This window comes from Haplochromis burtoni, unplaced genomic scaffold, assembly GCF_018398535.1.
Source record: "Haplochromis burtoni strain Fernald_Lab_line unplaced genomic scaffold, NCSU_Asbu1 Contig_523, whole genome shotgun sequence".
NCBI classification, from domain to species: domain Eukaryota; kingdom Metazoa; phylum Chordata; class Actinopteri; order Cichliformes; family Cichlidae; genus Haplochromis; species Haplochromis burtoni.
Window position 1 is genome coordinate 294,914 of NW_024582884.1, and position 23,048 is coordinate 317,961.

At 39.2% G+C, this 23,048-nt stretch overlaps 1 protein-coding gene across 2 annotated transcripts in view; it reads left to right on the forward strand.

Annotated features, from left to right (window-relative positions):
• The window catches only part of sntg2 (syntrophin, gamma 2), a 102,386-nt gene that overhangs the window by 43,936 nt on the left and 35,402 nt on the right, over positions 1–23,048 (forward strand). For both annotated transcript variants that reach the window (XM_005947541.3, XM_042214151.1), the window contains exon 9: positions 11,572–11,696. In XM_005947541.3, coding sequence (XP_005947603.1) covers positions 11,572–11,696 — 125 coding nt within the window. The remainder of the gene's footprint in view (positions 1–11,571; positions 11,697–23,048) is intronic.

Genomic DNA, 23,048 nt, shown 5'->3' on the forward strand with positions numbered 1-23,048 from the left:
CTTTTCTGAAGTTAAAAAGGAGTCCGACCTGATATTACCAGTGTAACTAATAAAGTGGCCAGTGAGTGTAGCTTGTAATTTTCTATACCGCTGAGGCATTATGGCCATTAGCATTAGTAGCAGTTGAGACTATTAGCACTGCTAATATTGACATCTCCTCCCTGCTTCTTTCTGTTTGTGTACATTAGGGAAATCTGCATTGTTAGACTATCAGACTCTTCATCTCATCGAGACGTTGCCGGGATCACACCCAGCGATGGAGAACAGATAAATGTGTGCCGGAGCCATCTTGTTATTCCAATTAGAAAAATGAACATCTTGTGGATGTAACATTTTCATTTGATGGAGAAACGGTTTCTCAATATGCGACAGTAATGGAACCTTGATAGAAATTACACCTGAGCTTGTTTTCTGAAAAAGGTTAATCCCACATGCAATAACAAAACCCCAGTACGCCCACACGCTGTGGCTGATTTAGACCAGTTACAAAAGGTCTGGTCGTGGGATGCCGGGATTTATGTGAGATCACCCAAGTGCATGCACATAACAACAATGAGAAAGGTGTAGGTTGTTAGTAGCAGTGAGCAGCTATAGGTTATCTCAGCTTTGCAAGTGTTCGATACGCAATCATTTTTTAAAATTCAGTCATGAAGCGCAGGAATAACAGGAGTTTTAATGAATACGAAGCCTCATAAAAGACTTCTGTCCTTGTTTGCGGTTAGAGGAGCCTTATCTGCATTGATGTCTCTTTGGAGGCGTATAATGAAAGCGCTTTTTAAGTCTTAGAATTTAAACCTCCACTACTCCTTTTTTCTTTTTTTGTGGGCTTTTGCTGGTCAAGAAGGTAAAAAGATATCAACTAAATCATATCATGATGAATTCTTGGCGACTAATTACTTTAAAAATATTTTTGCAATAGAGGTTTTCAGAAATGTTGTTAAGCAGGGGCAAATAACGCATGTAAATCTCAATATTTGTGCATTTCCCTGCCATCCTGTGAATATTGTGAGGTAAATCCAGGTTCTAAATTCTTGTTTCATTTTGTTAGAGTTACAGGTTTTGACAGTGAAGCTTTTGGATACGACTTCTTTATTTTTCCATGAATCGGAAGATTCAGTCAACAGACAGAGAAGTCAATTTCTGACATGTTTCTGGAAATAAAATATTCCATCAGTCACTGAATGATATATGAACGAGTCCTCGGTGTAAAGCTTTAGATTACATAGAGGAATCCAAGTGGAAAGTTTGTAAGTGCTACTGAAGTGGAGATTTGTGGCTCAGAATATTAGAGGAAAGGGCATTTTGAAGAAAACAGCTGTTTGAAGAGGTGCTTGGGAAGAGTGTACACGATATTGATATTTAAAAATCTAAGATAAATTAAATTTAAAGTAAATCTGATGGTTTGCAAAATGTCTAACAAAGTGCAGACAAATCACACCAGAACGATTGTATTTGTTTGTGTTATTATTAATTCCTTGCTCTCTCCCACAGTGTCCTTTTTCCTTCCCCTCACCCCAAACTAGTTACATTAGATTGTGGCTCCGCCCTGAGCCTGGTTGTGCTGGAAGTTTCCTGTTAAAAGGGAGTTTTTCCTTCCCACATTCGCCAAGTGCTCGCTCATAGGGGCTCATCTGATTTTTGGGGTTTTCTTTGCATTATTGGACGGTCTTTATCTGACAATATAAAGTGCCTTGAAGTGACTGTTGTCGTGATTTGGAGTTATATAAATAAAATAGAATTAAAGTCTGAAAAAAATGCATTAGTATGGAAGTACAGTAGCGGCAGTGGAGTTACCATCCACTGGTAACTCCATCCAAGTTACCAGTGGATGGAGAAATGATCTTTTAATTTTCTTTCCTTTTGTCTCACTATTGGAGTACTCAACCCATTACTTGATCTATTAACTGCCTCCGTTGAGCCTAGAATGGACAGCTAGTAGGGGAAGAATGGCACTGATATTAGAAAACAGACACAGGAGGAGATTTTCTAAAACCATGAAGCTTCCTTCAATGAGGGTCCGACCGATATACTGCTGGGCTGATGATATCAACCGATATAAGCAATTGGCCAGTTAAGTTGACACTTATGACTAATAAATGAAAATGAAATGAAAATGAATCAAACATATCCATTCAATCTGAGCAGAGTTGGACAGAGCAAACATGAGTAAATAACTACCTTTATAACTGTTAGGGGTCATTATTAGTCTGATGAACAACTCTATTGGAGTTGTTCTTTAGAAAGAAAAAAAATATATACTGGTTGCTTTATTGGAGTATCAGATTTTTAAATCCCAGTTTAACCTGTGGTTGAAACTCAAAGTTATAAAATAACTGCTTTTTAGGAAGCTTTGTTTCAACAACAGCAACAGGAGGAAACTCTGCTTCATTCAGCGACTATGAACTTATCACTCTATAGAGTGATAAGTTAGCTAGCTAGCTATAGCTAGCTATAGCTAGCTCAGCAGGGCTGACCACTAGCATGGCAGCTGTTGCTCATACAAATCTCCTTTGACTTTGATGTGTTATTAAATGTGAAGTAATCCATAACATCCTCTGCACACATATGCTAGGATGGTGTTTTTTATTTTTTCCAGACTGCAGGTCCCAGATCTGAGAGTTGGCCCCTGGCAGAGAGAGGAGAATTAATTACCTCGGCTAGAGTCTCGCTGTTGCTTCCAACATTCATGTCAAAACAAAGATTTACTGGCTTCACTGATCAAGATTGTTTTAGCCTAAGAGTAATACCTGCAAAATCACCAAAACCTATTTGTTTTCATATTTTTAGGGGCAAATGTTGTATTAGCAGTTTAAACTATTGTGGAATTATATCACGTTAGTTTTGGTCATTTTTTTTAACCCCTACATATTGTGCCCGTGTATATATTTTTATGCTTAATCATAGGCTATGTTAAATCAAAAGTGGCTCTATTTTAAAAGCTCTGTGGCAGAATAACAAAGTGTAATTTTCATTTCACAGCTGCAGAATCAGAGTGTGACTCTGCCCACAATAGCAACAGAGCCTGTTTGAGTTCATGAAGCAGATGAATCAATCTGCCATCACAGGGTAGGAAGGGTCAAAAAGAAAACAGACCCAAGTCATTCATTTAGGTCTGTCATTCTACAAAGCTGTTATTCGCTCATTGAGCTTTCTTGGTCTTCAGTGGTAATGGCTGTGATTACAGTGTACTGCTGGGATGCCGGATTGGGAGATGTTTCAGTGTAGAAGCAGCTGACTTCACAGAGGGGATACTTCAGTCTTACCAGAGGACAGCGTGATGCAGTTTGCTCATTACCTTCACTGAAAACACTGGCTAACAAAAACATGTGTGCATCAGTGCATCAAAGAGAAAGTGTTTTAGAGTTCTCCTGGATAAACAAAACTATTTACCTAAAGATAATATTTTGGTTTTAAGCTAAATCCTCAGATAATTCCATATTAATACAGTCATTTATAATGGAAAGGGTCGCTTTAAAACAGTCTGGCTTGTCATTTCATATGCATTATTCAGAGTAATCATGAAGGACAGCAGGTGGTCATTTTAAGCTTTCATAGATTTAAAGTGTTTCCATTTAAAACTCTAGCAGGTGCTGGAGAAGCCCACGTCTCTGGACGGTCTGTGGACGATCTTACTATTTGCACAGAAAACCCTGACACATACCTGCCTATGCAAAAATAATTCTGGTACAAATCTGTAACAGATCAGCTGGCTCTGTATAAAGGGTCTTTACATAAAAATGTTTAGTTGTAAACCTGTCTGGCAACATGAGCAGTTTCCCGAGAACAGAAATAACATTTTTAAAAGCTGCAAAAATACAAAATGGAAAAAGAGGGCCTCTGGAGTGTTTTTGGTCACGTCAACGGAGATTGTGCTTGCCTCACAGAGGACTGTTATGTGAGTGATTGTTTTTGTTCTTTGAGTAGGCCTAATTGTGTGTTGTGTTTCAGATTTTTTAGTGCAGTACAAGGCATGATTTCACTTTCATGTTCACGGAATAATGATAGGAAGCCTCAAGATAGAGATTTAAGGAAAAGTAGGGCAGCACATAACTTAATGGCATGCAATGTCATTTGATTTTCTTTTTGGGGGGAAAATTAATTAACTCAGTAGCATCATATGAAATGGTTTGTAAAGGAAATGTTCTTTAAGCATGAGGTCGGCCTCAGATGAACTACACTACAAAGCAAATGCACACTCTGTCATGTGGTTTACATGACATTTTAACCTCTCTCAGTTCTGCTTAGACTTTACAAAACAGACCACTGACTAAAGCTGCTAAAGGTTCAGGTATTTCTGTTTACAGGAGGTGGACAACAAAACTGAGCTGACAGTGCATACTAGACTTATTTAGTCAAATCCCCATATAGATTTCATCGTTTTTTTCAGGGTGCCTCCCTCTCACCCTATTCCTAGCAACCTCTTTTGTCACACCACCCCATCTGCATGTCCTCCTTCGTTACATCCAGGAACGCAGTCATCTTCCTTTTTACCTCCTGACTCACGGCTCCATATTCCGCATCGTTTGTCCATTATATCCACTAGCCTTCTGCTGCACGTGTCCCAAACCCTCAACCTTGCCTAACTATGTCTTCGACTTGAGCAGACTCCCTCATATACTAATTTCTAATCTTGTTCTCCAAAATGAATTGGAGAAAAAAAGCAATCGAGGGGGCCTACAGAAGTTATAGAAAAGATGCATCAATTTCAGAGCAATGCTATTGTGGAAAAAAGTGTTCGTAGCATGGCCACAAAAACGGTCTAACCCACCACTGTGACATTAATTTTACATTCCACATCATGTTTCTGTCCAATGTCATGGCCAAGCTAAGAGTGTGTATTTTATTTTCCTTTATTATGACAACCTTGATGCTTGATGACATCCATCAACGAAAGAGCAGTCTTAGACCTTTCGATAGTAAGAAAAAGGTATGAGCACCGTCACCATATGTTGTTTCAAAAGGGGACAATTTTCCAACAAAATTGATATTTTGTCACATAAACATTCCAAAGCACTAACAGGAAATGCTTTTGAGTTCCACAGTTGTGAGAGAGGACTTTTATCTAGACTCACATTTTTCATTAACACTCAACAATCACACAGGGAGAAATGGTGGCGAGAGTTAGAGACTGCAATTTCTTCACTGACAGCACACCCAATAAACCCGAATCCTGTGCAGCCACCAGGGGCACGGTGGGGTGAGGAGCATGCTGCTCCTATTTTCTTGTCAGAAAAGACATTGCCTTTATTTGAGTTCATATTGCTCTTTACTCTTACATTAAATTCTGCTGAATTCACTGTCAAAACTCAGCCTGGAAATGTGGGAAAAGTTAAATTCGTGAAGCCAAGTTGAGGGAAAGTTGGTACACAAACAAATTCCTTACAGAAGAATTGCAATAATACGTGGCAATGATGAACACCAGCTCATTCTCCTTGTGGAACGATGTCACGTACGAGTCCATTATTTGTTTTAACAACAAAAACCGACCATTTAATTTTTTTTAAAAAACTACATAATTTGGCTTCAGCTGAAACTGATTTACAAGACTTATTTTCAGTGCCTTGCTTCCAGCATTGTGCAGCAGTGCTGAGTCACTGATGCACATAATAATAATACCTTAAGCTACATTTTCTAGGATTGCTCTGTTTTATGGTTGGTGGTTCAGCCAATTCTCCATCAGTCCATCAGACTGAGTAAAATCAGCTCTTAGATTATTTTGAGACTAATTTTACTTGCTTTATGGAATCCCACTCATCGTTTCTTTATTTATATATTACCCCTCAGCCGGCCAGCATGGACAACCAGTTTCGACAGTTAATTGAATAACTTGAATGAGGTGATGTAGGATTATCAAATTGAGACTTTGTGCATCTACTCAGAGACTGAGGGGTAGCACTGGTGGCCACCAGTATTTTATTAAATGATCTTAAGCAATAGTTCTCCAGGATTTCTGAAGAACTGTCTTTGGTCATTGACTGCTTTTACACACATTTATAGTCCAGTCCTTGTACCTTACAATTTCCAGAGCAATGTGGTTTGTTAAGCAACTTACCGCTGAACTATTAATCATTCAAGCTGATAAAAGCCACCCAACTCAGGGGACAAATCAGTAGTTTGTCTCTGAATGATGGAGAACTTGGCAAAAAACCACCTTTAAATTTTATCTTCAGGCACTGTGTTATTACCGACCTGTCAGTAAAACACAGTTTGTTACCACTTCTTTAATTCAATCTATGAAAAATGCTAAAGATAATGGTCTGAAAGGCATAAATTATTATTTCTGCACCAACAAGGTCAATCCCAAAAAGCTATTGGCCAAAAACGTGGCATTTCTAAGGATCGCGTGTGTCCTTGAGGACCTGAAGAAGTTTGTCCAGTTGATCTGCAGGAGTAGTAATATTTTGTGCTCATTAAAAATGTATTGTGCCATTCATTGTAGTTTTTAAGTCTGAGAAACTCACAAAAACCCATGTATCAAATATGATACGCTTGGCTTTAAAAGGTTAAGCCTGAAAGAATACAGAGGAAAGGCTGAGGTATCGCAGTTTACACAAGAACTGAAGTGAAAATCAGTGGCAAAAAGGATTTTTTAGGGACTGGTGAATCTGAGTTTTAAATTTATTAATTCAAATAGTCAGAGAGTTACAACAGATGGTGTCTACAAACATCTGTAAAACACAGTGGACACTCTGTCATCATTTTTAGCTACATGTCAGGTAGTGATTTTGGGGCTCTCGTCAAAATTGATGGACTTATGAACACAGAAAAATACAGTCTGAATATAGTTGGTCATACCAAATAATGCCATTCATCCTCATTAGAATTGCACAATTAGTGTTCTAAATTGCCCATAAGTGTTAGCATCTATGTGTTAGCGCTGCGATGGGCTGGTGAGCTCTCCAGGGTGTACCCTGCCTCTCATCCTATGGCAGCTGGGATATGTTGCAGAATAAGCCTAGAGAGCTACCAAAAAAATCATTACCAGTAAAACCTACTGGTTGGAAAAAGCCACACACAGGGAGAACATGCAAACTCCACACAGAAATCACTGCAGCACCCTTCTCCTTCCTCTTTTTTTAATTCATTGTTTTAGTAGAAGTATGGTTTAGACAGTCAAGACTCCTTCAGGATAATTTGCTGATTTTTGCGCCCTACATTGCTGTACATAAAATATTTTTCTGTACTAAAATGCTGATAATATATTTTAAGCTGAAAGGAGAGAACTGTGCCTATATATTTTAGTAATGTCCTCTTAAATTTACTGAGCTTTGTCCTCACTAGCCTTTCCAATAATTATTCTCAGTTCATGACACTTCTCAAATATCAGTATCCGTGATGGAATGACTGGCTGTGGCTTTAGGTTCTGTTCCAGCTCCACAGAAGAGGCAGGTGCTTTGTCAGTGTAATCCATTCTGACAGCCTGATAGTTTTCCATTTCCTACCACCTCATCTACTCTCTGCAGAGCTCCACTTGAGAGTTAAGTAACATGTTGTTCGGGGTTGACATAATTGGAGCAGAGGATGATAATTTCTTTAGAAATGTTGCTATTACTGGTGGCGAGCTGACAGGGGTCTGCATGCGACATGTTGCAGTTCAGCAATGATGTGTCTCAATGTGCAAAGGTGGGCATTTTTTCCTCTGCCGTTCACTCTCGACTGCAGTCCACCTAGCGGCTATTTAAATGCTCCATCTTCAGCCATTTCAAAGTCAGAGGAAGGCAGGTAGGCGATTTGGTTTCTCGCATTGTGAACACAAGCCTTCCTCTACTGTGCATGCAATGATAAAGTGGGACTACATCAGATTATTTTTTGGAGTTTTGGGATTTTGTGCTGACGGATAATCTTTGGCTTCAGGAACGATTCACTGTTTGATGTTCACTCTGCTTCACTCAGTTGATCCTCAAGCTTGTAACTCATTAGATAATGAAGAACAGATGGATTACACATTAAGTATAGTGTGATTTGCATTTAAATGTGGCATACTTCCAACTGTCAAAGCTTTTGTCAACATTTTTTGCTGCAGGACTATTTAGAATAAATGACTGTTGGTGCAGCAGATCAGTCAGAAGCTCCATTAGAACTTGAAATTCTGAAACAATTTGAGGCATTTTAATTATGTTACAGTCTGGTGGTTTTTTTTGCTGCAAAAGCACGATTCTTACTTGGATACCAATAGTAATGATAGACCAAAATTAAAAACAGTAGGAAACATTTGCTTCAGCAATTTTGTCATAAGTGTTTGCATAAGATTAATATTCCTAAATTGTTACAAAATCTAGACTATACTTCAGACAACCCCAGAAGAACTGTTGAAAAGATGGCTTGAAACTGCATTGATCAGTATAGCCAATGAGTTCTTCAATGATCTAACGTCACACTGCACTGTGAATGGTGACATTGTTACCAAAAATTGAGACAAAGAACACAAAGAATTGTGTACATTAATACTGATGTACCACAGGGATCTCTACTGAACCACTTTTGTTCTGGGAAATGCAGATCTCCATTCCAACAGCACACAAACAGTCTTCTCTTCTATTCCTCCTGACTCCTCCCATCTTATTGGCGAGTTACTTGTCAGAATTTGTAACACTGCCCGCATTTAAAAATAAAGATCATATGTTTTATTTGACATAGTCACTATATATCAATGGTTCTATATTCATGACAGGAATTGGTGTTCAGTTGCTAGATTCCTTGCAAGCTTTTGTATGGACAAACTCCCACAAACATTGTTAGTTTCTTCCTCCAGTTAAGGGTTGTTTGGCTTTTTCATCTGTATTGATTTTTAACTGTTAATGGGAAATACATTTGCTTAAAACTCCCCAGACTTTATTAAGATTTTAAAATATGAAAGTTGGTGATCTTAAATTGCCCCTAAGTATGAATGTGCGTGCCCTGTGTTAGGCCTGTGACAGACTGGCCTAGGGTGTGGGTCTAGGGTGTACCCTGCCACTCAGCTATACTTAATACATAGACTTGATATCAGCCTCTTGGCTGGGATAGGCTCCAGCCGTTCTGAGAGAAAATGCCTTGTCAGAGGTCTGACGAGATGGGCAAGACTGCTTCAAGCTGAAAGGACATCACTTGTTACAACGCGGGTATGCAGAAGAGCTTCTCTAAAGAACCAGAACCTTTAACCTTGAAGCTCATGGGCTACAGAAGATAACACCAGGCGCCACTGCTGTTAGCTAAGAACAAGAAACGGAGGCTAAAAATTGACATAATTCAACAGCATACTGGAAAAATGTTGTTTGGTCTGATGAGCCTTGATTTCTGTTACAAAATACAGATGGTGGGGTCAGAATTTTGAGTAAACTATATACACAATATGAAAGCATGGATCCATCCTGGCTTGTACGAACAGCTCAGGCTGCTGGTGGTGATGGTGAAACCGCACCACCCAGTAACATAGCTGAGGAGTGCATTTCGTTATAGGTATAATGCTTCAAAGGTATGCGGTGTACAGCAATCAGCCATCATCGTTTTTCCTTAAACTTTCGTCATATAGAAAACTTAAGCACAACTATTTTGAATACACATTTCATGCTCGTTCCTCTTCTGAACAGACTAATTCAGAGCGAGCTGCACTGACCATTATGGTAATGCTGAATTGCTCTGGAGTCCATTATAAAGTAATTTGAAGACTCGCTTAATGCCACGTTAAATGCCACCATCAACACGTATCCATAACACACATTTCCTTTTCATATTAACACATTGTATTATTGTTATACACCAGGCATTTTTTAAACAGCAATTTTAGTTTTATTTGCCTAATTTTGCCTATAAATATCTAAATGCACTTCTGTATTTGCCAGAGGCTTGTATCCAGCACTCACCACTTATTAAAAAAAATCCATTAAAGAGAGCTGAGAGAGACACGGTCAACATGACTGAAACCTATCAATTTAAATGGCAAGTGTATTTCCCCTGAAATTACTCCCTAACACCTCAACATTTTTATAAGAACTAATTTCATTCTGTCATTAATCAATGTCAACAGGACGTTTTTCTTTGATATGTGACCATTTTCTGCAGATCCACTTGTGTTTTTGAGTATGTGTGAGTGAGTTGACGTTTTTGTAACTTCTCTCTCTTGTAAACGATGCTGCACATTTCCATTAACACAGCTGTAATCAGTATTTATCTGGGCACACTGGGAAGACTAACCGTTTCCCAGGTGAATGCTAATAAGATGATAATAGAAACGTACTTAAATCTACCCCAGCTTCTTTTTAGACACCAAAGAATGGCTGTTACCTGATTTATCTAAACTTTGTATGTAGCCTGATTGGTAGAATGTCTGTTTGTCCTGTTTGCTCTGTTCCTAAACGAAACGAAGCTTTAACTCTTCAGATTTTATACCTGGTTTGTTTAGTTTTATCAGACTGTGCCATGTTCCTTTGTTGTCTGGAGTCATGCTCTGCTGCAGACCAATACAATTGGACAAAGATTCTTTTCCAGGAACAGTTTTTGGTTTAGTTACAAACTTTTTTTAAAACCCAACTACAAGGCACTCTTTGTTAGTTTCCTGTAATGCTGTGGTCTCTCTGAATCAAGGTCTGAGTGCACAAAGTTTGTTGCTTTCCTTGTAACTGAAGAGAAACTTTTTTTTAAACTTGTCATTTCCTCTCCAGGCACCGAAGAGACCAAACATGAGTATTTATACTCTCACCTGTGTGGCCTGTTAGAAAGTCCAGAATCCAGTCAGCAAGAACTTAACCAAGACTGATTACATCATGTGGTTTAATTGTGCTAAATGCCAAAGAAAAGCAGCAAGTTAAAAATAGTTTGCCGTCTTCCACTTATCTGTTGGGCCTATACAAACACTGTGGAGGGTCCTGTTCTCTTTAAATTGATGCCAACACCTGCTTAGTATTCCACAAAATCATTGACCACAAACACAATTGCTATACTCATAACAAAACAATTTCAAAGTGAATATTTTGAAATAAATGAAAGGTTTTTCTAACTGATTTATTCAGTTTCAGAACTGAAGGGAAGGATTTATGATGCGTGCTGAAGTCAGAACGTGGTTTCATTACAGAAGTGAGAGTGCAATATTTACTCCATTAGCAAAATATGGACATTTTTAGGTTCTGCTGAGTGATTTTTTTTTTAGTTTCAGTACAGTTATTCTAAACTTACTCACTGTGAACGTAGTTTACATGTAGAGTCAATATACAAGTTATTGATTATTTTCATCATGTTAACTGCAACAGGAGGTGATTTCCCTGATTACAGAGGAGATTTCTGTTAATATCTGGGGCACCAGATATACTTGCACCACTTACATTGAATAATTGGGTTTGATTTGGAAAGAAAAACTGTTGCTATTTGTATGTTTTTTAAGAAAACAGCTGGAGTCTGTAACTTCAGTATATCGAAGTTCAGACATGCTTGGCGTAAGCAGACAGTGAGAACTTCAGACAAAAATAGCTGATTAGCCCTGGTTGAGAAGGGAATTCTTTTGCATGTAAATGGTGCTTGTGTATCATCCATCAGTAATCAAAAGAATTTGGTCAACAGAAGCAGAAAGCTCACGCATCGTTCATGTATTCCACGCAGGCTCCATCACCCCCTTCGCCCTCAGCTAATGAACCAAAGTATGAGAAGCGCTGGCTGGATGCCGTCTCCCTGCCCTTGTTGATGGCCAGAGTCTCCAGATACAAAGCTGGCAAAGATAAATTAAGGTAAGGGTAATCCAGCATGATATAATTCACCTCCAAGGCGCACAGTTCACTGAGCGCAGTTGTTGGCTTAGCAAGCACTTTTCATTTAAGCGGGACGATGTTAATGCCAATATCTATGCACAGGCATAAACGGCTTAAAAGGTCACCGCAGCTACGAGGCTGTGGCTCAGAAGGTGCGACTGAGAGGACACTGGTCGAACTTGTAAAGGCTTTTGATTATTATACCCGTCCTTTTTTGTATTGATTTTCTTGTGCAATGTAATTTCACAACAGTTTTTTTTCCACAGGCTTTTTCAATCAGGCTTTTCAGTCATTTCGAAACTGTAGTACAAAATAAACCTACGAGGCCTGTTGTTTGATATTGTTTCACATTTGACAGTCATAACCTCTAGATCCCAAATGGCAGGCTTGTATAAACTGCTGAAATGCATTGATTTTTTTCCCCTTTGTGTAGCAACCATTTCTTTCAGTTCTCTTTGTGTCTCTGTGTTTTTTTCTGTCATTTGAAGCACTGATTTATTTGGGTTTCTGTTTTTAGAGCAATCTCCTCTCATATATGTAGAATATTTCTGCACTGGGGGAAAATTATCATTAGTATCTTCACAGTAATTAGGAAGTTGTATCGTGTTGAATTTTCAAGTATCTACCATAAATCCATTGTTAATATGAGAGACTTTTTTGGGAGTGTCCCCTATTTGTGTAAAGTGATGGGTGCAATTTGCATTTGCTGCTGCTCATCGCAGTCCCAGTCACGAGGACAGCTATCTAAGCAGAGATGCCAAACCTCCACCTCTCCAAGCCACCTACTCCAGCTATTCTTGTGGGACACCAAGATATTATTATGCCGTCCGAGTGACACAATCTCTGGTGTGTCCTGTGTCCGCCCAGGGGCCTCCCCTCAGCAGGACATGTCTGAAGCACCTTACATAGAGGCATCCGGAAAGCATTCTGGTCAGATGCCCGAACCATCTTAACTGGATCCTTTCAGCATGCAGAAGTATCCCCTCGTCTGAGCCCCTCCTCTAGCATAGAGCTCAACACTCTGTGTCTAAAGAAAAGCCCAGACAGTCTTCGGACCAAGATCCTTTTTTCCTCTGCTTGTATCCATGATATAATTTTTTTCGGTCACTACCCACAGCGTGTGGCTGTAGATGATGGAACATGGATGCACCGGTAAATCAGCAGCTTCGGTTTAATGCCGAATTCTCTTAACATTCAGGCCGGTACAACATCTGCATCGCTGCACCAATCCATCTGTCAGTCTCCCCCTCCCTCAGTCCCTCACTCATGAACAAGATACTTGAACTCGTCCACTTGGGGCAGAAACTTGGTCCCAGCCCAGGATGCATTTACCACCTTTTACTGCCTGAAAATCATGACCATAGATTTGGAGGTGCTAATTTGCATTTCACTCAAATGCAAACCTCCCCATTGCAAACTGGAGGTCATCATCCATGTAAGGTAATTAACTAGCTTTAGCCACAGCAAAGTCTGGATATTTACATGCATCATATGCAGATATCCATATTATTTGTAGCCTGTAAGCAACAAATAATGTGAAACTGCCCTTACAAAATTCTATTTCAAATCAATATAGCATCTATATCAATTTATCAAGCAATATATCAATTAGTATATTAGTGTAACTGAGTGTCAAATCACAAATAAAATATTCACAGCCCTTTTTTGTGTTAGGTAAAAACAGCAGAGTCTATAAGTTTGAACAAGACAGTTGTCTATTTAAAGAATAAAATAACTGTCTGTTAAAGTGATTATTAGAGATATTGATAAGAAAGTTAGTCTGGTACCACGAGTTTAGGTGCTTGAGCTTGTGCTCTAAACAACTATTAGTTACCTTTTTCATGAACAGGAAGCTTAATAAAACCTCTAATTTCTTCCATTTAAATGGCTTTTCTTTCAAATTGGAAATTATTTACCTTAGTCCATTTTCCTTATCATTTCCTCCACTTGTGCTGAGCACTAGTCCCCACAGGGTGTGTCAAACTGCAGAATTCCGAAATTGCAGGTACTTAACGATAAATAAATGATGGGACTCTGCTCTGCTCAGTTAATTAAAAATGTTTATTAAACTTGTTTATGGGACTCCACATTGGTTATTATGTCGTTTCAAGCCTTAGGCAGCAGCGAGTGATAAGAAAATTATATAAAAGTGCTACACTGTGGTTTTTCCCTCCCTCATGTTCTCCCGTGTTACAGGAAGTGGTCGGCACATAGTTTAACAAAACTTTAGCTGGGCTGATTCTCACATAATTTAAAAAGAAAAAAAAATCCTGCACTGGAAAACAAAAGCATGCTAAAGTAGTAACGGAAGCACTCGAAATGGACAACTGTATATTGAAAAGTATTGAAAAGCTTGAATTAAGTGTTTATCATCTTTCCTAAATTACTTATTGAACATTGATCTAAATAGTCTCTAATGTCCTGTCAAGTTACTAATTCAGTGATTTCCAACATCTTTGTTTTTTTTTTTTACTCATCCTAACAGATATACTCAAGGTCGTCTCCATTAGCACCAAAAAGGTTCATATTTAAATGTGTAAACCTTATTTTATTACAGAAGTGAAATAATTCAGATGACTAACTACTGTGAGTCTAAACTGCAGCTCATAATTAATTCTAACCAAATAAGATGTCATCCATGATCTATGTAGTAACGCTTATCTAATCCATCCTTTTATATTGTAAGTCAGTATGAAGCTCTAGAAAAGGTGCCGCTCCTCCTCGTGTTAGAGCCACACCAGCTATCATGCCGAGTACCCACAGACCTGTGGGGGCATTGTTAGGATCCGGAGTTGCTGCTGTTGGTCAAGTCCGAGTTCAGCAACACTAAAAAAATTGGGTCACCTGACTCCTGACTGAAGATCAGCAGGTTTTTTGCTTGCTGATGGCATAGATTCATGGCAGATTTCATCATCAGGCTCCAACTGTGACATTCAGGGAGACAAGTTTTTTTTTTTTTGTACACATGCCCACCACAGTCCAAACTGTAACCTCAGTGGCAATCTTTAGGATGTGCTGCTGAAGACTTTACTCAGTGGTTCAACTCTCCAATCATTATCAATACTTAAAAACTACTCGGCAAAAAAAAAACTGAAACTGAAATAAATCTGACATTGGAGAGGCGAGTCAAGGAGGCCATTTATGTAAAAAGGAACAAGCCTCTCTAAGAGTACATCTTTCAGTGCAGTGATTGCAGCCATTTCCCAATTGTTTGTACTCATGGACATTGATTAATGGTCATGGCAGTTTGCATATCAACAACGATGAAATCTCAATGCTCATTGTTATGCAGCGGCGCTGGTTTGGATTGTTATGCATGTGTATTGTTTATAAGGCTGGGGAAACCTGCAGTCAGCTGGGACTGTATAAGTCACTTAGATGAGTGAGGAAATGTTTCCCCCCACTGAAAATGCTGCATCCAGATAAGCAGAATCAACTTTCTGGGATTGCATAAGCTTATTATAAACAATGCTACGGTGAATGCTCGCCTTTAGCTAAAGGCGGTCCACCAAAGTAGTCTTGTGTATGACTTCTTTTTTTTTTTTTTTGGCCGGGCACTGTATATTGAGATCAATGCATTACAGTATTAAAGGAGACAGATGTTTAAAAAAAAAAAATCAATTCATCCATCTGCCCTGGTGGGAAGTCTCTGGGCTCCCTGTGAATGACCAAGCTCTTTTTCCTAAGGTGAGTTTAAACACTCCAGAGAAAGTTCATTTGTGGTATACACCAGAAATGGAGAATTATTTTGTCAAAGACATAACAAATATTATAATGAATTCATTTAAAGGAATGAGGACGCTTTCATATTTACACTGTAAATGTTGCATCTAAGATTTGGCGAATCAGTTTGATGCTGTGGCTTCAAAGTCTGTAAAAATCTTAAGGATGAAAGACAATTTGACATTTCAAAGTAAAAAATATTTTTGTAACTCTAAGATATCCTTATTAAATATATTCTTTATTGAAGTATCGCTTGATCAGTCCAAAGTACAAAATCTGCGGCACAGTTCGCAGCAGGAGGCGATGCGTCTGGAATTGCCCTTTACTCCTAAATTTTATATTTGGATGAAGCAACAGTCCTGCAATACTAAATCTGTCAAATGCTTAGTCCAATCAGCAGTCCAATGATTGGTAAGTAGGACCAAAGAAATGTATTGAGGAGATCTGGAGCTTGGTGACATTGAATGTAATAACCTGATGCTGAATCTGAAATACCAGAGTCCAGTCAATAGGGAACCCTGCAGGCAGTGAGCAGGTCAATATCAGAGTTTGCTCTGAAAAAAAATGTGGGTCTGTTAGAAAGCACAAATATAGATCGGATCAGTGTGGATGCGAGGGCCACAGCCATGCTTATATTATCCACCTCACATCTGACCTTATTATTCATTTACACACATTTACAACAATAAACATGCATATTGCTGTTTTTTATGTTAATCATTTGTTCCTATCAGTAATTATCATGGCCATGAAATAAAACACATTCAACAGCAGAGAGCTGACAGGGGTTTGATTTGAGTTAGTTTAGCTTTGTGCTTAGTTGCGTTTGCATTTTATTTACACTGTTTGTTTTATTGGGGTTAGTATGCGAGGTCTCTCAGGTCATTTTGACTGGATAGTTTGTGCCTCGTTGCCAAACTCCAGTCGATGATAAATAATAAAAGACTGACTACCAGTCTGGATCAGGATGTTAAAGTCAGCAAGTTCTCACTGGCCTGGTGACCCATTATACAGGGAGTGCAGAATTATTAGGCAAGTTGTATTTTTGAGGAATAATTTTATTATTGAACAACAACCATGTTCTCAATGAACCCAAAAAACTCATTAATATCAAAGCTGAATGTTTTTGGAAGTAGTTTTTAGTTTGTTTTTAGTTTGAGCTATTTTAGGGGGATATCTGTGTGTGCAGATGACTATTACTGTGCATAATTATTAGGCAACTTAACAAAAAACAAATATATGCCCATTTACATTATTTATTTTTACCAGTGAAACCAATATAACATCTCCACATTCACAAATATACATTTCTGACATTCAAAAACAAAACAAAAACAAATCAGCGACCAATATAGCCACCTTTCTTTGCAAGGACACTCAAAAGCCTGCCATCCATGGATTCTGTCAGTGTTTTGATCTGTTCACCATCAACATTGCGTGCAGCAGCAACCACAGCCTCCCAGACACTGTTCAGAGAGGTGTACTGTTTTCCCTCCTTGTAAATCTCACATTTGATGATGCACCACAGGTTCTCAATGGGGTTCAGATCAGGTGAACAAGGAGGCCATGTCATTAGTTTTTCTTCTTTTATACCCTTTCTTGCCAGCCACGCTGTGGAGTACTTGGACGCGTGTGATGGAGCATTGTCCTGCATGAAAATCATGTTTCTCTTGAAGGATGCAGACTTCTTCCTGTACCACTGCTTGAAGAAGGTGTCTTCCAGAAACTGGCAGTAGGACTGGGAGTTGAGCTTGACTCCATCCTCAACCCGAAAAGGCCCCACAAGCTCATCTTTGATGATACCAGCCCAAACCAGTACTCCACCTCCACCTTGCTGGCGTCTGAGTCGGACTGGAGCTCTCTGCCCTTTACCAATCCAGCCACGGGCCCATCCATCTGGCCCATCAAGACTCACTCTCATTTCATCAGTCCATAGAACCTTAGAAAAACCAGTCTTGAGATATTTCTTGGCCCAGTCTTCACGTTTCAGCTTGTGTGTCTTGTTCAGTGGTGGTCGTCTTTCAGCCTTTCTTACCTTGGCCATGTCTCTGAGTATTGCACACCTTGTGCTTTTGGGCACTCCAGTGATGTTGCAGCTCTGAAATATGGCCAAACTGGTGGCAAGTGGCATCTTGGCAGCTGCACGCTTGACTTTTCTCAGTTCATGGGCAGTTATTTTGCGCCTTGGTTTTTCCACACGCTTCTTGCGACCCTGTTGACTATTTTGAATGAAACGCTTGATTGTTCGATGATCACGCTTCAGAAGCTTTGCAATTTTGAGACTGCTGCATCCCTCTGCAAGATATCTCACTGTTTTTGACTTTTCTGAGCCTGTCACGTCCTTCTTTTGACCCATTTTGCCAAAGGAAAGGACGTTGCCTAATATTTATGCACACCTGATATAGGGTGTTGATGTCATTAGACCACACCCCTTCTCATTACAGAGATGCACATCACCTAATATGCTTAATTGGTAGTAGGCTTTCGAGCCTATACAGCTTGGAGTAAGACAACATGCATGAAGAGGACTATGTGGACAAAATACTCATTTGCCTAATAATTCTGCACTCCCTGTATAATTTTTTTAATGGTTACTTATTGTTTTTATTCCATCTAAGAGAACAGTGCCATCAGCTACGGATTGACTACTAAACATTCCTCGTATTATTATATTAAACGTTAACTGGCCAGGCTGCTAGTGTGGCCGTCTTCATTCAGCTGACAGATGCACACTGTAGCCCAGGATTAACACTTGCATATGAAAATGCACTGATAGGTCATTCATGTCTTTGAATCAAAAATCTGATTCAGGGTGAATTTCTAACTTGGTAAGTCGCTCTGATAACCAGTTTTTGAGTTTTACTGACGTCAGAAATCAGAATAAACTTTGCCCAAAAGTAAACTGTCAAACATCAGTAAAAACCTTTCAATGAGATTAAGAATGCTTTGTCCAGATCTCAGCTACCTCTTATTTCTGACTCTCTGAGCCCTCTACCACTCATAAATGTATTTTATTTTTAATTTAGCTGTACAAGTTTCACTGTGCAGAATGAAGTACAGGTCATCCAAACAAGGTTGGTCTGTGCTTAACTACGAGCATAATGTGTTGGAGCCAATCATTGCTCAAAGAACATCTTGTAACCAACAGCTACAGTACACTGTGTACAGAGAGAGGTGTTCACCACTTGCTAACATGAGTTCTTGCAGAAGAGCAAGACTTCCAATCAAAGCAGTTCTGTCCATTCGGTTTTTCTTTTTGTTTTGGGTTTTTTTGTTAGGCTTTTTTTTTGCTAGGTGTATGAGGAGTCAATAAAAACAGCGAAAAAGCTGCCAAATTCACAACAGTGAAGCGTGGTAAGCGAGAGAAATGTCAGGTGTCCAAGCCTTAAAAAAAACAAATATCCAAATCCCCAAATTAAAAGCTGAATTAATTATCAGAAAATTAACATTTGATTAAATGAATAATAAGGTGCAGCACTCATTTTTCAGTTTGGCTCACACAGACCTGGATGGGGATAGCATATTTAATATTATCCTTATTATATTTTTACTTTCTTACATGCATATATCCTGTAATGCAAGAGTAGGTCCTGAGATGATTTCTATAAAGCTTTTCTAATATCTCATTCCCACTTGGAGGATTTTCCATTAGTGTTGATGGAAAGGTGTTGACTCATGGTCTCATTTAAAGTTGATGTGAACTCTGCACACTGCGGTCGATTTGTATCTGAAAGTTTAAACAATGCTCTAGTGGTCCTTGCTAGTACATGCTGTATGCTTCCAGTTGGTATGCCAGATACTTTTTCAAAGTTTTACTCTCAAATGCTAAATTTAATTCTACTCTTAACAAAATGTTTTAAAACAAAGCTACACGGAAAACTAAAAGCAAAGAAGAGCAAGCCTTGTTTCTTTCTTTATGAAAACATTTTTTCAGTAATACCGAGGTGTCAGAGATGTCCCTCATCGTGACGTAATGGCGTATTATCAGCCTTTTGTTTAAGCTATCAAAATGGATACATTTGAAAGGGAGGAGACCTTGCAGATTAGCAGGGCTTTGTCAGCCACACTTGTGTTAACAGCTGGGCTTTTTAAAAAATTCTAAAAGCAAGCAATTATGTACTCAAAGTGTTATGCATCAAAGTTTCATCCTTGGCCAGTGTGATGTAAGTGCACTTAATAGGTTTGCAAACAGTTTTTGAAAAGGTACTCAGAAACATCACAGAAATAAAGGCAGTAACAAATATTACAGTGTTTTATGATATCATTTAGAAAATTTGCATGAATTGTCCCTTTTAATTCCTTACATGACATAAGAAGTGTTTATTTTCCAAAGAAAAGATGCCAAGCAGTGTGCAAACCTACTTTAGGGGCTCAGAAGCTAAATACAGGTGCAATTGAGTGACACTGATGCAAAGATGTGTAGTTTGTGTGTAGAGAATTGTTTAAGATCCTGATGACACAGCACCATTTGACAAGGCAAAAGTACAGGTAATTACAGCTACAGTTGTTTCCCTTACACTTACATATAAAAGAGTCAGTCAGATAGAAAGTTAATGCAAGATTATCTGGCACAGCTTCCTGGTGTTGTGCAGCAGACAACCATAAGAACAGCACGAGCTTGTGCAAACAGTGCACTCATGGGTGCTGGTGCTCACCGCTACTTGCTAATCAATGCAGAAACAGGCAATCGTGTGTCTGTACGGGGAAAGCAAGACCTCGTGGTGGAGGCGCAACTGCTCACTGTTTGGCATTAAATTTTTTGGCTAAGCTTCTTCTTAGTAGTTTCCAAAGGGAAATGAAAGGTCACTCAGGTGAACTGAAGCTTAATGATCATTTCTGTGAGAGGGATTTCCAGCAACCACGCTGGGACGGCGTCTTTTTGCACATTGGAAATAAAAGATATCACTACTGAATACCCAAAATATCTCCAAGGTTCAGAAGTTCATAATAAAAAGGATGCACTAGACCAGCGGTCCCCAACCTTTTTTGCGCCATGGACCAGTTTATGCCCGACAAGATTTTCACAGACCGGCCTTTAAGGTGTCGTGGATAAATGCAACAAAATAAAACTAGTACTGGTACCGAAAAAAAGAAGACTTATTCATAACACACGTGAAAAGACCAAGTTAACGATAAAAACGATAACAAAATAACGCTGAAAACCGATAAAAACCCTGAAAACCATACATTTCACACCTGAGCCTCAACTCTAGTGGCCCGGTACCAAACGACTCACGGACCAGTACCGGACCGAGGCCCGGGGGTTGGGGACTGCTGCACTAGACCACCGTCTTACCCATGCAACATTGTAATGCACACGTCTGACACCGAGTACATAACCTTGTCTTTATCACATCTCCAACATTAGTAGACTAAACATATTGCAAAACTACTATTAAACAAATGGATGGGCTCCAGTTGTTCAGTGAAAGTAAATCCAGCAGATAATACATGCACCAAGTTAAAATTTTCATATATTTTTAAGCACCGTAGCTCAAGCTCAATTCCAAAGAGATGAATGTGTTCCCAGTATACTTTCAACTCTGTTATATGCTCTCCGTTTGTGCAATTTACACTCTTAATATAGGGGCACACCAGCGAAAAGTAAGGCTACTGTTAATTAGATAAAATTGCCATGGATTTCATGCCTGCACGCTACTACCAAGAAAATGACTATGTAGCCAAATGACCACTAAACATATTGACTGGTAGTTGTGGGAATTAAACTGGGACAAAAATGGGGGGTTTAATTTCGTGAAAATCACAACTTTAATTAAAGGAATATTATATTGCACTTTAATGATTCAAGCTGGGTGTTTGATCAGTGTCATGGATTCAAAGTTGCACTCACATCTATGCATTTCTTGGTAAGAAATCAAAAGCAAACAAGTTTCTCTCATTCATTATGCCGAGAATGAAATGCCCCAAAGCCTGCTCATTTCCCTGCTTCACTAATCAGTAGCCATGGCACATTTCCCCTCTCTCTGCCACTTGTACTATATTGAAACTAATGGCTTGATTCCCCCAAAAACAGCTTCTTCCTGTATATTCTTCGTGTGTTATCCTGCGTGTTGACTGGGTGATATGTCCATGCTCTGTCTCAGTGGATTTATTACTGCCTAGTCAGCAGGCAAGACACAATAATTTGTGCCGCTGGGAATGGCGCAGATGTATGAAAAAAAACGCACTCTCCCTAGATCCCATCTCTCAGCAAGGATTTTTTTGTTCTGCTCAGTGAAGGTGGAAGGGCTTTAGCAGCTCCTCCTGACAGCGCTGTTCTCCCTACATTGAGCCGCCAGCTGTCCGTTCCTTTGATTAAGCTCTGCATTTTCAACTCCTCATTCACTGCCTTTTCTCTCTCGTATCTGCCCTTGTGCTGCATGGCCTCTAAAGTTTTACGTCATTTGAAAGAGATCTAATTGATATACAGTTTTATTTATTTATTTTTAAGGTGAGCTCATCAGCTGCTCATTTATCCATGCAGTACTCACTGAAATGCAACTAGATGCATTTGGCAATGCTTGCTCGAAAAACAAAGACTTTCTGAATATCCATTAGTGATGCTTCACAGTTACACAAACCACAACACAAGGCAAATTTGGGTCAGGCACTGGGACAGAAAGAATTTGCACCCTTGTTAAATCAAAAAAACGACATTCCAGTCCAGCCAAAATCACCCCTGGAGAGTCACTGGGTCAGTACACAGGCAGCGGAACATACGATTTTAACAAGCCTGTTGCAGATACAGTATAACAGTCATGCTCAGAGGATTTGTTAGGAATGCTGACTTTGTATAATCTAACCTCGAGTAGCTGCTCTGTCTGTGCGTGAGGATGGAGTGTTTGGTTTAGGAGCTGCCTAAGAAGATTTCCCTCTTCACACTGTGCGTTGGAAGCATTTTATTGTTTCTGTGTTTATCAGCCTTCATCTCACGTACCTTAACAGCATCATACTGCTGCTGCTCAACACTTCTCAAAAATTCAGGTTTTTTCCCCTTCTTTCTAATGTTGTAGATTCTCCACTGCAGTGCCTAAAATTGCTTAACCATCTCATATAACCGTTTTTCCATGGCAACCATCTCCGAAGCTAAAAGTATCAGCATCGTACAAATGCACTGAAATTAAGTGTCAAAGCTTTGCATTCTGCCGATGAGCGTGATTCGCCTCAGATGACCTCATCAGAACCCCATCAACAGAGAAACTTAATTGTATTTGTAAAAGAATGCCCTTGACTGCAAACCACTCCAAAGTAACAAAAGAGGTTTTAAATACAAGCCTAAATAAAGGAAAGGAAATGAAGGGACACGTGAAGCAAATTTTTACTGTTAATATTCTCACTTTGCACTCTGTAAATGGTTTGTGATTGGTGGCTTTCTCAACCTTAACTGCAGTATGTTACATTTTCACATCTATTAGCTGGTTGGCGGTCATGCCGGGTGCTCTCTTCATCCTCTGGAGTATATTTGGGTTGGGTAGCTGGTAATCTGTCCAGTAGACCAATTCCACAGCGGTCATTTGACAGAAAACCTGAGCCCTAATAATAATAATAATTATGATTAGTATTATGATTATTATTACTGTCAACACTCTTATCTCGTAAGGGCTGCTG